Here is a 16,999-nt window from a genome sequence, read left to right on the forward strand (position 1 = left end):
TGTATCTGTCTTAATGTACTAAGGTGGGGAAGATATAAGTTTTATGTAGCTCCGCCCTCTCTCTCTGCTCGCGGGAAGGTGACTGTGGTGGTTGGGTGAGTGCCAGGCAGGAGAATTTTACTCATGTGGCTTTACTCAGGCTTTTACTTTTCTTCTGTATTTCTTTTACTTCAAGTGATTACTAATAAATCTTATAAAGAATAATACTTGGAGTTATTAATTTATTTATTATTAAGTTGTTCATTGTTATTAATTTAAATAATTAATTTCATTTATTTAATTAAATAATAAAACCATTCATTTAATTATTAATATGATTGATTTAATATTATTAATAATTAAGTTATTAACATTAATTTAAATTCTATACATTGTAGACTGAACCAGAAAATTACAAAGGGATCAGAATGCAAAAAGTATAAAGGACAAGGAACATATTACCAATAAAAAATTGTTTCTTGAACTATTGAAATTTGTTTCTAATTTATTAAATATCAGAGGCCAACTGAGGCTGTTTGTTCAAGAAAATCTATTCCTGAACATCCAGCCTCCAGAGAAAGAACTAATACATAGAAACATCCATGATATTGTTTTATGTATATGCTTTTTTTGGGTCAAATGATGCCCTCTCTAGTTTGAGGAAGAAGGGAGGGAGGGACACAGTTCAGAATTTTAATGAAACAAAAAACAAATAAATTTTTAAAAAAAGGAAAAAAAGTATTCCTTGTCAAAAAATACTTTTGAGTTGTAAAGTTTGCCCCCTAGTGGGGAAAGAATGGGTTGACTACTTAAAAGTAACAGGACAGTAATTGTCATTCCAAATTATCTGTGAGTCAATACCTAAAATTTTGGGAAAGCAGGTCAGCAAATATCTGTTGTGTCCGGCCTTTGAGGCATATACCATCTTATCTGTGTACACTGAAAATTAGTTGACAGTACAATAAAAATTGCATTTTTCTGACAAGACCTGTGATTTCATCAAGGGTAGTGAGTTCCTAATGAGGACAAAACACAGAACTTCAGTTTCTTTGTGAATTATGATAGAAGATGCTGGAAGTCCTTAAGACTAAAAGACTGGTCCAGGATCCTAAAGCCTGTGGATGTCACAGTCAAGATTTGAACTCAGATTTTCCTTACCTTGGGGCCATCTCTCTACCCACTAGACCATCCAGTGCTAATTCAGTGTTTTAAGGTCTTTAAAGCACTTTACATACATCTCATTTGAGCCTCATAACCTTGTGAGGTATTTTTTTTTTATGGTGCCCATTTTACAGATGAAAAAACCAAGGCTCAGAAAGGTGAAGTGAGTTGCCTAGGGCCACAAAGCTAGTAAGTATATGAGGCAGGATAAGAATCTCTGATTCAGGGTGCCAGTGTCCTTTCCACACACCCCCAAAATGCTTGCATATGCTTATATAAACACCTAGTATTTCCCATAATTATTATGTAAGCTACATGAAGGTAGACTATATAACCTTTATTTTTGTACTCCTAGCAAGTAGCATATTGTAGGCACTTAATAAATGCTTATTGTATTGGAGTCAATCCAACCAGAATTTTATCTGCCCCATCCCACTACCTCACAACATAGGCACTAAGTGGATAGAAAATGTTTAATAACGACATGAAAAGATCCAAGAATGCAAAGGAAATCCCTGTGGGGTGGAGTGTTTACACTTCAATTATGGCTTGAACTAGCCTTTAAAGGATTCTGATTTCTTGTTAAATCCATACAAAAATATTTCAGTACAGCAAATAAAACCAAACTGCTCATTACAAACAATTCTACGATTAGGGGAAGGGCCTACACCTGTACTCTCACTGGCATAAGGTACTTCTGGAAGAAGTTCCTTTAGCAACAAAGCTTGGCACTCTCTCTGCCATGGAGTCTTGGGTGCCCAGGCATTTGGTATTTAGGAGTCTGCATTTGTCATTTTGTCTTCACAGACAACTCCATCACAAAAATATATCGTGGAGTGGAAGAGTATATATTCAGAAATTACTAATATTAAAAAACAAAAAGCAAAAAATAACCTTTAAAATGTATTGCAAGCCATCTGCCTTTTTTCTGTCTCCTTTTTAAGTCTCCTCCCCCCTCCCCCCTCCAAACAGAATTGGATCACAGATCTTAGCAATCTGTGAAAGCAAAAGTCAGTGAACACCAGAATTCCAAGTTAGGTCCAGGCTGGATTAGATGGCCTCTAAGGTGCCTCCCAAATTGGAGATTTAGTGACTGCGATGGAATTTGTTTGGGGGAGGGCTTATTGAGACCTCAAATGTTCTCTAGAAACTCTTCTCCTTTAGAGTTACAAGAGAAACACAAAACTCCAAGATCTAAATCGCTATATGCAGCAATTCAACGAATAGGTAAGTTCCATGATGGAAAAGGGCAATCTCTGATTTCTGGGTCCCTCTTTAAGCTCTCCAGTACCAAAAACTACCTTCCTAAGCAAAAAGGATTGCCTTTTCTAGTACCAAACAATTATCGCAAGTTCCTCAAGCCTCTCTCCTTCCAAACGACCCATTCCCCAGGATTTGTGATGGAAAGTGGGGGGATATCTGACCTAGCAGAGACTGCTTCATGTTGATCTCTGTATCCCTAAGGCCCAGGATGGAGCCGTGCACAGAAGTCATAAATTGATTTCCCGAGTTCCATTCTAACTAAGCAATAAACAATGATTTGTTGACAGAAAAGCCTTTACCTACCTCTTGAGACTTTTTGCTTGGCTCATTCTGCTTGGCTCCAGCACCTTCTATGGTGTATCTTGGCAGGGCTGGAGTACAGGAACACAGAAACCATCCTAGATCATCTGAACTGTTATCCTCCCAAAATTCTTGTGAAACAGGGACCTGTTCTCACGGTACGAGTGGCTCCGAGATCTCAGGCGCTCTAAGTCCATAGTGATGTAGCAGGGGTTTTTTTGTTTTGTTTTGTTTTGTTTTGTTTTAAAGAAGAGTTTGAAACATTTTTATTTTTTAAATAATATTTTATTTGATCATTTCGAAGCATTATTCATTAAAGACAAAGATCATTTTCTTTTCCTCCCCCCAACCCCCCATAGCCCACGTGTGATTCCACTGGGTGTCACATGTGTTCTTGATTCAAACCCATTTCCATGTTGTCAATATTTGCATTAGAGTTTCGTTTAGAGTCTCTCCTCTGTCATGTCCCCTCAACCACTGTATTCAGGCAGTTGCTTTTCCTCGGTGTTTCCACTCCCATAGTTTATCCTTTGCTTATGAATAGTGTTTTTTTCTCCTGGATCCCTGCAAGTTGTTCAGGGACATTACACCGCCACTAAAGGAGAAGTCCATTACGTTCGATTATACCACAGTGTATTAGTCTCTGTGTACAATGTTCTCCTGGTTCTGCTCCTCTCGCTCTGCATCAATTCCTGGAGGCTGTTCCAGTCTCCATGGAACTCCTCCACTTTATTATTCCTTTGAGCACAATAGTATTCCATCACCAACATATACCACAATTTGCTCAGCCATTCCCCAATTGATGGGCTTCCCCTCGTTTTCCAGTTTTGGGCCACCACAAAGAGCGCAGCTATGAATATTTTTGTACAAGTCTTTGTGTCCATTATCTCTTTGGGGTATAGACCCAGCAGTGCTATGGCTGGGTCAAAGGGTAGATATTCTTTTGTCGCCCTTTGGGCATAGTTCCAAATTGCCCTCCAGAATGGTTGGATCAGTTCACAACTCCACCAGCAGTGAATTAATGTCCCTACTTTGCCACATCCCCTCCAGCATTCATTACTTTCCTTTGCTATCATGCTGGCCAGTCTGCTTGGTGTGAGGTGATACCTCAGAGTTGTTTTGATTTGCATCTCTCTGATTATAAGAGATGTAGAACACTTCTTCATGTGCTTATTAATAGCTTTGATTTCTTTATCTGAGAACTGCCTATCCATGTCCCTTGCCCATTTATCAATTGGAGAATGGCTTGATTTTTTGTACAATTGATTTAGCTCTTTATAAATTTGAGTAATTAAACCTTTGTCAGAGGTTTCTGTGAAGATTTTTTCCCAATTTGTTGTTTCCCTTCTGATTTTAGTTACATTGGTTTTGTTTGTGCAAAAGCTTTTTAATCTGATGTAGTCAAAATTATTTATTTTACATTTTGTGATTCTTTCTATGTCTTGCTTGGTTTTAAAGTCTTTCCCCTCCCAAAGGTCTGACATGTATACTATTCTGTGTTTACCCAATTTACTTATGGTTTCCTTCTTTATGTTTAAGTCATTCACCCATTCTGAATTTATCTTGGTGTAGGGTGTGAGGTGTTGATCTATTCCTAGTCTCTCCCACACTGTCTTCCAATTTTCCCAGCAGTTTTTATCGAATAGTGGATTTTTGTCCCAAAAGCTGGGATCTTTGGGTTTATTGTATACTGTCTTGCTGAGGTCGCTTTCCCCCAGTCTATTCCACTGATCTTCCTTTCTGTTTCTTAGCCAGTACCAAATTGTTTTGATGACTGCTGCTTTGTAATATAGTTTAAGGTCTGGGACGGCAAGGCCCCCATCATATGTGGTTTGTTTTTTTTTCATTATTTCCCTGGATATCCTTGATCTTTTGTTTTTCCAAATGAATTTTGTCATGGTTTTTTCTAAATCAGTAAAGAAATATTTTGGGAGTTCAATGGGTATGGCACTAAAAAGATAAATAAGTTTGGGTAGGATGGTCATTTTTATTATGTTGGCTCGTCCTATCCATGAGCAGTTAATGTTTTTCCAATTGCTCAAGTCTAGTTTTAGTTGTGTGGAGAGTGTTTTGTAGTTGTGTTCATATAGTTCCTGTGTTTGTCTCGGGAGATAGATTCCTAGGTATTTTATTTTGTCTAAGGTGATTTTGAATGGGATTTCTCTTTCTAGTTTTTGCTGCTGAGATGTGTTGGAGATATATAGAAAAGCTGATGACTTATGTGGGTTTATTTTGTATCCTGCAACTTTGCTAAAGTTGTTGATTATTTCGATTAGCTTTTTGGTTGAATCTCTAGGATTCTTTAAGTAGACCATCATGTCATCTGCAAAGAGTGATAACTTGGTCTCCTCCTTGCCTATTTTGATGCCTTCAATTCCTTTATCTTCTCTAATTGCTACTGCTAGTGTTTCTAGTACAATGTCAAATAGTAGAGGTGATAATGGGCATCCTTGTTTCACTCCTGATCTTATTGGGAATGCATCTAGTTTATCCCCATTGCAGATGATATTAGCTGATGGTTTTAGATATATACTGTTTATTATTTTTAGGAATGACCCTTCTATTCCTATGCTTTCTAGTGTTTTTAATAGGAATGGGTGTTGTATTTTATCAAAGGCTTTTTCTGCATCTTTTGAGATAATCATGTGGTTCTTGTTGGTTTGCTTGTTGATGTGGTCAATTATGTGGATGGTTTTCCTAATATTGAACCAGCCCTGCATCCCTGGTATAAATCCTACTTGATCATGGTGGATGACCCTTCTGATCACTTGCTGGAGTCTTTTTGCTAGTATCCTATTTAAGATTTTTGCATCTATATTCATTAGGAAGATTGGTCTATAGTTTTCTTTCTGTTTTTGACCTGCCTGGTTTTGGAATCAGTACCATGTTTGTGTCGTAAAAGGAGTTTGGTAGAACTCCCTCTTTGCTTATTATGTCAAATAGTTTGTATAGTATTGGGATTAACTGTTCTCTGAATGTTTGATAGAATTCACTGGTGAATCCATCAGGCCCTGGGGATTTTTTCTTAGGAAGTTCTTTGATGGCTTGTTGGATTTCATTTTCTGATATGGGATTATTTAAAAATTCTATTTCCTCTTCTGTTAGTCTAGGCAGTTTGTATTTTTGTATATATTCATCCATTTCTCCTAAATTGATGTATTTATTGCCTTATAATTGGGCAAAGTAATTTCTAATGATTGCCTTAATTTCATCTTCATCGGAGGTGCTGTCCCCCTTTTCATCTTTGATGCTGTTAATTTGCTTTTCTTCCTTCCTTTTTTAAATTAGATTGACCAGTACTTTGTCTATTTTGTTTGTTTTTTCAAAGTACCAGCTTCTTGTCTTATTTATTAAATCAATAGTTCTATCACTTTCGATTTTATTAATTTCTCCCTTAATTTTTAGGATTTCTAGTTTGGTTTTCTGCTGGGGGGTTTTAATTTGATCGCTTTCGAGGTTTTTTATTTGTATTTCCAATTGATTGATCTCTGCTCTTCCTAGTTTGTTGATATATGCACTCAGGGATATGAATTTACCTCTGATTACCGCTTTGGCTGCATCCCAAAAGGTTTGAAAGGATGTCTCGCCATTGTCATTTTCCTCGATAAAATTATTGTTTCTATGATTTCTCCTTTAACTAAACGATTTTGGAGTATCATATTGTTTAATTTCCAATTAGTTTTTTATTTGGTTTTCCATGTACCTTTACTGATCATTATTTTTATTGCCTTGTGATCTGAGAAGGCTGCATTCATTATTTCTGCATTTGTGTGCTATGTTTCTGTGACCTAATGTATGGTCAATTTTTGTGAATGTGCCATGTGGTGCTGAGAAAAAGGTGTATTCCTTTTTATCCCTATTTTTCTCCATATGTCTATTAATTCTAATTTTTCTAAGATTTCATTCACTTCTTTCACCTGTTTATTTAGTTTTTGGTTTGATTTATCTAAATTTGATAATGGTTGGTTTAAGTCTCCCACTAATATGGTTTTACTGTCTATTTCTTCCTTCAATTCTCCTAGTTTCTCCATTAGAAATTTGGGTGCTATATTATTTGGTGCATACATGTTGACTAATGATATTTCCTCATTGTCTAAAGTCCCTTTTAACAAAATTAATTACCTTCCCTATCCCTTTTGATCAGGTCTATTTTTGCTTTGGCTTTATCAGATATCATGATTACCACTCCTGTCTTCTTTCTGTCAGTTGAGGCCCAGAAGGTCTTACTCCATCCTTTAATTCTGACCTTGTGGGTGTCAACCCGCCTCATGTGTGTTTCCTGAAGACAACATATAGTAGGGTTTTGGATTCTAATCCATTCTGCTAGTCGTCTACATTTTATGGGCGAGTTCATCCCATTCACGTTCAAAGTTATGACTGTCATTTGTGGACTCCCTGGCATTTTGATATCCTTCCCTGGTTCTAACCTTTTCTTCTTCAGCTCTACCTTTTAGTCCAATGATTTACTTTGAATCAGTCCCCCTTGTCCCCTCCCTTGATGTTTCCCTTTTTAGTCCCTCCCTTTTTGTTGCCTCCCCTTCCCCCCCCCCCCCGTCTCTTTCCCTCCCCTTTTGTTTTCCTTCTCCCCTCCCCCCCCCCTTGGTTTTCCCTTCTCCCTACCCTTGTTGGGTAAGATAGAATTCAAGATCCCAATGGATCTGGATGTTTTTCCCTCTCAGAGTTGATTTCCCTGAGAGTAAGGTTTAAGTAAAAACTCTCTTCCTCTCCTTCTTATAGGAGTTTTCTTCCCCTCCCCTTCCCATGTGAATCTTTGGTGAGAACGATTATTCTATTTGGTCTTTCTTTTCCCCCTATTTACACATTACATTTTCCCCATGTTAGTATACATAGATTGATATAAATGTAGTCTTTATAGAAGAGAGTTTTGAGTAAAAGAAGAAGATAACATTTTTCTCCTTTCCCCTTTCCTTCATATTTACCTTTTCAGGTATTCCATGCTCTTTGATTTTCGATATTGAACTTTCCACAGAGCTCTGCTCTTTTCATTGCAAAAAGTTGGAAATCTATTTTGTTGAATTCCCATACTTTCCCTTGGAAGTATATAGTCAGTTTTGCTGGATAGCTGATTATTGGTTGAAGACCCAGCTCTCTTGCCTTTCTGAAGATCATATTCCATGACTTACGATCATTTAGAGTAGAACTTGCAAGGTCATGTGTGACCCTGATTGGCATTCCTTTATATCTAAATTGTCTTTTTCTGGCTTCTTGCAGGATTTTTTCTTTTGTTTGAGAGTTTTGGAATTTGGCAATTACAGTCCTGGGAGTTGTCTTTTGAGAGTTTAGTGTAAAGGGTGTTCTGTGAGCTCTGTCAGTGGCTGTATTGCCCCCTTGTTCTAGAATCTCTGGGCAATTTTCTTTGATTATATCTTGTATTACAATGTCGAGTTTGCTGTTTATTTCTGGCTTTTCTGGAAGTCCAATTATTCTTAAATTATCTCTTCTCCCTCTATTTTCCAAATCTGTCACTTTGTCAGTGAGATATTTTATGTTCTCTTCTAATTTCTTGCTCTTTTGGCTTTGCTTTATTAGTTCTTGCTTTAAAGCCTGGTTTTCTTTTACAGTTTGGTCAAACTGGTTTTGTAGATATGTGAATTTCTTTTGCATTATTTCCCACTTTTCTTCCCAGAAGGCTTCCATCTTTTTGATCACTTCAGATTCAAATTCTTCATGGGTTTGTGGAGAGTTTCCATTTCCTTTGGAAGGTTTTGGAGCATTTGCTTGTGTTTCCTCTTCTATCTCCTCTGTGTTTTGTATTTTTGCTCCATAAAATGTGTCCAAAGTCGCCCCTTCTTTTTTTTTTTTTAATTTTGGGACTTTTGTGCTTCTGTGGAGTTTGCCATCTCTATCTGAGTGGGGGGGGAGGGGATTAGCTTTTCTTATCTCTGTCTGGTGTTCAGAGGTTTTAGCCCTAGGCAGATTGTCCGTTCTATGCAGTTGTTGTTCTGTCTTCCCGGGAAGCCAGGAGTTGCTGGTGTGTCCCTGTTACTGCCCTCCTCTCCTCAGCACCCTCCTGATGCTTCTCCGTTGCCTTACTTCCACACTCTAAACCTAGCTTGGCCCTTGTTCCTGTGCCTTAGCCAGTCAGATGAGCCTGCTCTCTGAGGGGGGAGGGGCCGCAGCTTCCCAGAGCTCTGAGGGCTCCTAATGAGATTAGCTTTACCTGGGTTGAATTTAGTATGCTTTGAGGCAGGGACTTTTTTCCTGAGACTCCAATGGAAGGATCCAGCCAGGGGGTTACAAGCTCCCCCCACTCTCTCTGTTTCCCTGCTGTCTGGGTGCCCCCTTGACTGGGTTAGGTTTTCAGGATGTGGCCTTCAGAATAGCCGGCTCCTGAGGCCCTTTTGCCAGTCCTGAGGGTTGCTGTTGTTTCAGAAGACCCTGCTCTCTGAGGGGGAGGGGCCACAGCTTCCCAGAGCTCCGAGGGCTCCTCCCAGGGGGTTACAAGCTCCCCCGTCCCTGTTTCCCTGCTGTCTGGGTGCCTCGACTGGGTTAGGTTGTTTTCAGGAAGCGGCCTTCAGAATATCAGGCCGTGGGGCTCTGAGGTTGCCTCTGCTGCCTTGGACTCGGCGCTCTGGGTTGGGGGGGATGGGTCCTAGGACCTTCCTTCTGCCTACCCCTTAGGTCCGAGTGGTCTCGGGTTCTGGCTTTTGGGGGGGGGGGACGTACCTTTTGGTCCAGGTCCAGGTCCATGAGGTGGACTCCCAGGGTCTATGCTGTTGATCGTTTTGAATTTTGGTGCCCTAGGAGCATTCGGTTTGAGATTGGTAAGGGAGGGTTTCAGGAGATCTGAACTTTAGCTTTCTCTAAGCCGCCATCTTGACCGGAAGTCTTGTGTAGCAGGGGTTTGAATGTAGTTCTTCTGTCTTCAAGTCCTGGGCTCCTCACTACACCCTCTGAAGTGCTCAATTTCTATTAAAGTATTTAATATTTAATTTATTTTTAATAAATTTATTAAATTTAATTTTCAATTTTAAACTTATAAAAATATAAAAATTATTAAATAAATTTAATATTTAATAAAGCATTGAAAAATTAATTTTATTAGGTCACATTTGTTATTTTTTAATTTCAGAAAATAAGGCCACCATACAGAAGAGATTTATAAGGCCATGAACTGTGCTCACTATCTAGCCATGTAGTCCTATAAACAGGAAAGCAGAAAATTTATCAAATACTGCCAAAGAATCAGAAATCTTTCAACTTCATACAGATGTGCTACCAAAGATTTTAACTAATAAATATCTGCTAGGAAGATGACAGAAAGGACAAAGATGATTGGAAAAAGCTTCCCCTTAAAACATAAAAACCAGCACTTTGTAATTCGCCTACATGTGCTATTTACCTTACTTCTAGAATCAATTTGCATTCTACCAGAGTTGAACAATTTTAGCCCCTTAACTTATCAAGAAGTCTAAACAAATTATATATTTGTATTCTATATAATTATATTTATACATTTATATATATATATATATATATATATATATATACACACACATATATAATCTTAGATCCAATACATTTATTCTTTCCAGCCTGAGAAGTAAAACAAAAGTCTCCAAGTTACTTGGTCTACTTCAAATCTGAAGCCATTCCTGATCTGAATATTTATTTCAATATCATCTTTGAATTATCAGGCACTGGTCATCTAAATCTTTAAGGGAAACAAATATGAAGTGCTCATCTTCTTTACTGATATAAATTTAATCTGTAGTGACAATACAGGGAAATTAGTGTCATGTACATATTATGAATTTTTTTTTACTTGTGGACCAAACACATTTTCAGTTAAATATGTAGTTTGTTACTGTACCTACTTCATAGTCCCATTTGGGGTTTTCTTGACAAAGATACTAGAGTGATTTAGTCATTTTCTTCTCAAGTCCGTTTTATAGATGAAGAAATAAGCAAATGAGGTTAAGTGACTTGCCCAGGGTCACACAAGGAAGTAAGTGTCTGAGGCTAGATTTGAATGCTTCTTTCCTCCAGGCCTGGTGCTTTGTTTCTGCTGTGCCATCTAGCTGCCCATTCATAGGTAAATAATACACATTAATTTCTATATAGCAAAAAATGTTCACTATTTTATGGGGCCATCTTTTTAACTATAAGGGCTTTCTACTTATAATGTATCTAAATTTTATCAACAAAATATTTCATTCATAAAAAATATAAAATGATGGAGATGGCCTTAATTATCTCCAAAGCCATCTTTTGTTCTAGATCTCTGAACAAATGAATAGCTTCTCAACTACAACCAACCAAGTACTACATCGTCTTTTCTGAAGAACTCATCATATTCAGAATTCAATTAAATTCAACTCCATAGAAATTCAGCTTTCAAAAGGCTGGGGATTATCAATCACAAACATGGTTAGGTATAGAGGGAGGGAAAAGGTTGGGTAATCAGTTGATACAGTTTTGCAAATGGTTCTTTACCATAAATTAGAATTTTTTTAGGTTAAAAAGAAACTAATGATTACTATTAACAAAATTATTAAACAATCATATGAGGAACAAAATGTAAGACATATTGTTTGAAAAGTCTAGACACTGAAGTATATTTGATCACTAGGTGAGAATGACTCTTCACCACTTGAAAAGATTTAATACTAGGTTTTTACCACCCCTGAATAAGATAAACATTGTACAAAACAAATAATGCTTTATGACTATGCAACTTTTGTAACAAAGAAGTCAATTCCAAAAAGGACAACTGTGTACAAAATAATTTATTATAGCATTACATCAGTTGGCATTATTTTACAATGAGTTTTTATCCAAAAATTTGGAACCTAAATACATGAGGCAGAAACAATTTTAATTAGAACAGTTTACTTATCTTAATAAAATCTCTTCTTGTGAATTTATATGTGCCATAAGGGGTCTAGTTAATATTACTGAAATATTTACATAGAAATGAACTAAAAATATAAACATCAACTGATTTCAATTTTTCTGCATAAGCCACAGTATACTTTAAGGTTTGAGAACTATTCTTACAGATAGAATGAAAAGCTATTGCCTTTCCCCTAAAATGATTGTTAAGCAGGATTATAGTTTATTAGCTAAGCTAATCAAAATTTAAACATTCATTTTGCTATGTGGTATGTGGTATGGCATTTACCAGTTAATGCACTATACACATAGAGTAAAAAAGTATTTCATTATAATTTATAGTCAGTCTATTGTCATCCTTTGAAGAACAAATACAAAAGAACACTCTTTTAATACAAATCGCTTAATAGTTCTAAAAATAATTTAGTGAAGAAAGCATTATATTTCTTGGCCATAACTTGTATGGAAGTATGTAAACTGACCAATGAATTTCTATGACTGAGTGGCGAACTAATCAACACATTCTTAATCAATATATTACAAAGCTGGAGTATCTTGGTTAAATTGTTAAATTATCATCTCTGAAAACAAAAAAAGGCATTGTTTTTGAGCAATACCTTTCACTGATGATGTGAATTTAAAATGGCAAATCATGAACAACATAAAGAAATAATTCTAACAATTTTTCAAAGAGATCCCTAGACCTCCCATGATGGAGTCTATATTTTTTTAAAACATGCAAGCAATCAACACATTCATAATGATAAGCTTAAAAAAATACACCAAGAAGGATCAAAATTAAAAACTTGAAATAAAATGTAGTGGGAAGCCTGGTATTCAACGTAATTAGCAAAAATTGTCCAAAGTCCAAGTTTAATCAGTAAGAAATGATCATGTTTTTGTAACACTTAGGTGAAAGGACGGTCCTTACATACTGTAAAGCTCATAATTTGGAAGTTTTTTGATAGGACAAACTGTACAAGAATAAACATGACAAATGGTGATTACAGAGAAGATGTACATAAACACTGGTAGCTGGGAGTCAGGAGAAGAACAAACACTAATGGTATACTCAAATTCTAAATTCTACTACCCAAATATTTTACTTTATGCCTATGAGAAATGCACCCTGGAAAAGTAACCCTGATCTAAGTCCAGCCGTGAAGCTGTAAGTCAGTTTTTTATGTCATTCAAATTTCATTTGCCATCACGTCATGGTTAATAGTTGTTTGGTTAACTGATATAGTGCTACTATCATCCTCATTTGTAGAAGGTAGAAAGGCAGATGTAAAGGGAAATAGTTTATGACAGGCTGTCCGGTATTCTTCATACTGGGTATTACAGATTCCAAAGCTGCCATCAACCAGGGCCCCGAAAACTTTTGTTAAAGTCTAAAGAAAGAACATTTAAAAATATAAATTAATTAAACATTCTCTACCCATAAGGCATTTTAATCAAACCTCTAATTTGTACACTGAGAAAACCTAGATAAGTTCCAAGGACCGTACAATTAAACACTATGCCTTTCAATAGTTTAAAAAAAATTGTTAGGAATCAAACTGTAAGACATGAACAATAAAATTCCCAAAGTATTCCTCTAAACAATGCAAAAATACAAATACAAATATCTAAAAATGTAAGTGCTTTTCTTAAAAAGCCCTTTTAAAAGAATACTTAAAATAGCTTAGATGATTTTATATCTATAAATATGACCACAAATTTTGAAAGTTCATCTCAACAAACAATAATTCCGTACCTATTAAATGCAAGCCCCACCCCAAAGTGATATTCTGATGTTTCCCAGGTGCACAAGTTTATGACCAAAAAATACAACTTCCATAAAGTCTTACTACATTAGGCAGGCTCCATACAGGTATGGCTAACATACAAAGTGTGCCTGCTGCCCAAGAACAGCCAGTTATGGAGCGCCTCTGAAGCAGCAAGCTGGCCACTAAGTGATAGATTCTCTGACTGTGGCAATCTACGGAATAAAACAAAACCCACAGCAGCTTCGGTTTTACTAAGCCTACTTCCTGCTTCTTCAACAATAGGGACAGGGGGCAAGGGGGAACTATACTGTCTGTGATAAAGTAAAATAGGCTCCAAACAGATACCTGATGTAAGCACAAAAGATAAGAACAATTCTGGGGACTTATGACAAAGAATGCTATCCACCTCCAGAGAAAGAACTGGTGGAGAAGGAATATGCATACGATGTATCACTTGTTTATCTGGGTATATGTTTGGGGGGTTTGGTTTTATAAGATCATTCACTTACAAAAATGAATAATATGGAAATACATTTTGCATAATACATGTATAATCCAAACTGAATTGCTTGCCAGCACCTAGGCGGGGCGACAATTTGGATCCTATAACTTCAGAAAACTTATGTGGAAATTTATTACATGTAATTGGTAAAAAACAAGTAAAGTATAATATATTTTATACATATATTGCAATACATAATTAATATAATATAATAGTTTAATATAAATAAATAAACCTGAAAAACAAAATATATGGAGAGCAGATATAGGGATGTTTGGATAGGGAAACTGGTTATAGACAAACAAGGATAGAGAAAATCACAGGATAAAATTATGTCATCACATGTGATGACATAAAATTTTTAAAGTTTTGCACAAATAAAAATAATACATACAGGGGATCAAGTAATTTCAATAGTTATTTATTAAAAAAAATAGTCCATTTCCAAGATATATATGGAACAATCACAAATGTATAAGAAAAAATCAATTCTCCAATTCATAAATGGTAAAAGGATATAAACAAATAGTTCTTAAAGAAAAAAATCTAACCTATAAATAGCCAAATGAAAAAAAATGCTACAAATGAATAATTGGAGAAATGCAAAATAAAGCAACTCTGAAGTGCCACCTTAAACCCATCAAACTGGTAAACATAACAAAAGAAGAAAATAACAAATGTTGAAGGGGCTGTGAGAAAACAAGCACATTAATTAATGCATTATTGGTGACCTAAATTGGTCCAGTTATTTGGGAAAGCAATATTACTAGCAGGTCTATATCTTAAAGAAACCAAAGGAAGAGGAAAAGGACTCATGTATCATAATAACAGCTCTTTTTTGTGGTGGCAAAGAATGGAAAATCAAGGAGTCACTCATTAATTGGAGAACTGCTGAAGAAATTATGGTATATGAATTCAATGTGTCATAAGAAATGTTGAAAAAGGTGCTGGGAAACCATGTATGAAATGATGCAGACTGAAGTGAGCAGAACCAGGAAAACAATATGTACTATAACAGCACTGTAAAAAACAAACAACTTTGAAAGAACTCTGATAATTTTGGTGTCGTACCATAATTCTACTGAATGAATGATGAAGTGATCTATATAAACCTGACAGAAAGGTGATACATTAGGGTACAGAGGGATATGTTTTTGGACATGGCCAATGACAGAATTTCTTTTCCTTACCTATGCATGTTTGTTAAAAGGATTTGTTTTGGTTTATAGGATTTTTTTTTCATTCTAATCCATTTAGCTGTCTTGTCAGGTTGATACTATTTATATTTTTTTATACTGATACTATTTATAACTTTCTGCCTTCCTCATAATATTTTGAAAATTAGCTTGTCCTTAAACAATCCTCATCAATCTTAGGGCTTTCTCTCTAGGCCTGCTTCTATTATTCTATATAAACTGCACATCACTGTTTGCGATATTTCAAAGGCAAAAGAGATAGGCTTACAACCAAGGATAAATTACTCTACAAAACTAAGAATTCTACAGAAAGGAAAATAAGCCTTTAATAAAAGAGAGAACTTATAAGCATTTCTGATTAAAAGACTTGAGCTGAGTAGGAATTTTGGAATAAAAAGAGAAGAGGTCAAAAAAATCTTTAAAAGGTGAATATATTTAAGCAACTGAATGGAGCTACATGATGATTTATAACTAACATACTAAGGGTATGAACCGTAACATTTTCAAAGAGTACTGAGGGAGTTAAACATTTTTTTAAAAACAGCAAAGAACTAGTCTAATGGGTTGCATTGTATTGCCTCTTCAAAAATAGAGAACTGGCTAAACAATCTGTAGTTCTAAATGTATCAGAATATTACTGAGCTGTAAAAAAATGACATGAGATCGCAGAGAATTGGGAGATAGTATGAATTGGCTCAGAAGAAAAAGAGTAGAAATAGAACAATTTATACAAGGCAGAAACATTGTAAAGAAAAACAACTGAAAAACTTAATCAGGGCCTTGACCATCCATGTGCATAGAGGACAGAATTTAAAGCATGTTACTAATAATCTCTTCACAGTAATGAGAAACTCATGGGGCATAAAGAGACAAATGTTTGTAGACAGGACCACGTGTGGACCCATTTTGCTTAATTATATCTATTTGTTACTCAGAATTTGGGGGTTTGGGGTTTTGTTTTGTTCTTAATCTCAGTTTTTCATTGAAAGGAGAAGGTTTTGGGTAGGGAGAGGGAGGTTAGCAATAGTGACACCAAAAAAAAAGAGGGCTATTGAAAAAATGATTTTACATACTGAATAAAACAAAAGGGAGTTCAGAAGGAAACAGACAAGCAGGACAATTTTGAAAGTAATACAGAATTTTATGTGTGTGTATTTTTTAAAGCAAGAAGTATGAAATAGATTGTTTCATATAATATTATTGTCTTTTAGTGTTCTACTATATATAAGGAAATGCTTGGGGGTGGGGTTCTTTGAATTTTGAGAATTCTTTGAGAGAAAAAAGGGTGCCAATGTCCTACGTATTGGTAAATAACAGCCACCAGGATCTGGAATGGATGATAAATTTGGATAATGTCAATCTCAATGGAAGAAATACTAGTGAATGATGGCAAAAGAAGGAGAAATTGCAAGTGACAACAGAGAGCAAGTAAGTCACACAGCATAATACAGGGTGAAGCCAGTGCCAGAAAGATGAAGAGTGGATTCAAGGTCATCCAGGGGTCTCAGTATCAGAAAATGGAAAGAGTAAAAGAAGAAGAGGTCAAGATAGAGATGGATGGATGGATGGATGGATGGATGGATGGATAGATGGATAGATGGATAGATGGATAGATGGATAGATGGATAGATGGATAGATGGATAGATGGATAGATGGATAGATGGATAGATGGATAGATGGATAGATGGATAGATGGATAGATGGATAGATGGATAGATGGATAGATGGATAGATAGATAGATAGATAGATAGATAGATATAAATAGAAAGCGCATTTAGTTATATCAGTTATAAACATGAAATTTTACCTTCACATTTTTATCTTTTACAGTTTCATCCAATCTAGTGGCAATAGCAATTGCTTTCTCTTGTCGTGATTCATCTAGGAAATACATCATTTTAGCACCTAAAATCACAAAATAAGCACTTTTTTAAAAGTATAAGACACATGATTTTTTTTTCTCTTTTATAG

At 35.8% G+C, this 16,999-nt stretch overlaps 1 protein-coding gene across 2 annotated transcripts in view; it reads right to left on the bottom strand.

The window, feature by feature from the left end:
* Positions 1 to 11,435: 11,435 nt before the first annotated feature.
* The window catches only part of NAA16 (N-alpha-acetyltransferase 16, NatA auxiliary subunit), a 98,473-nt gene continuing 92,909 nt past the window's right edge, over positions 11,436 to 16,999 (bottom strand). For both annotated transcript variants that reach the window (XM_001368643.5, XM_007501519.2), the window contains 2 exons: positions 16,836 to 16,933; positions 11,436 to 12,950 (listed from right to left, as the gene is read on the bottom strand). In XM_001368643.5, the coding sequence (XP_001368680.3) occupies positions 12,750 to 12,950; positions 16,836 to 16,933 (299 nt within the window). In that variant the 3' untranslated portion in view covers positions 11,436 to 12,749. The remainder of the gene's footprint in view (positions 12,951 to 16,835; positions 16,934 to 16,999) is intronic.

Source organism: Monodelphis domestica, chromosome 8, assembly GCF_027887165.1.
Source record: "Monodelphis domestica isolate mMonDom1 chromosome 8, mMonDom1.pri, whole genome shotgun sequence".
Classification (NCBI taxonomy): domain Eukaryota; kingdom Metazoa; phylum Chordata; class Mammalia; order Didelphimorphia; family Didelphidae; genus Monodelphis; species Monodelphis domestica.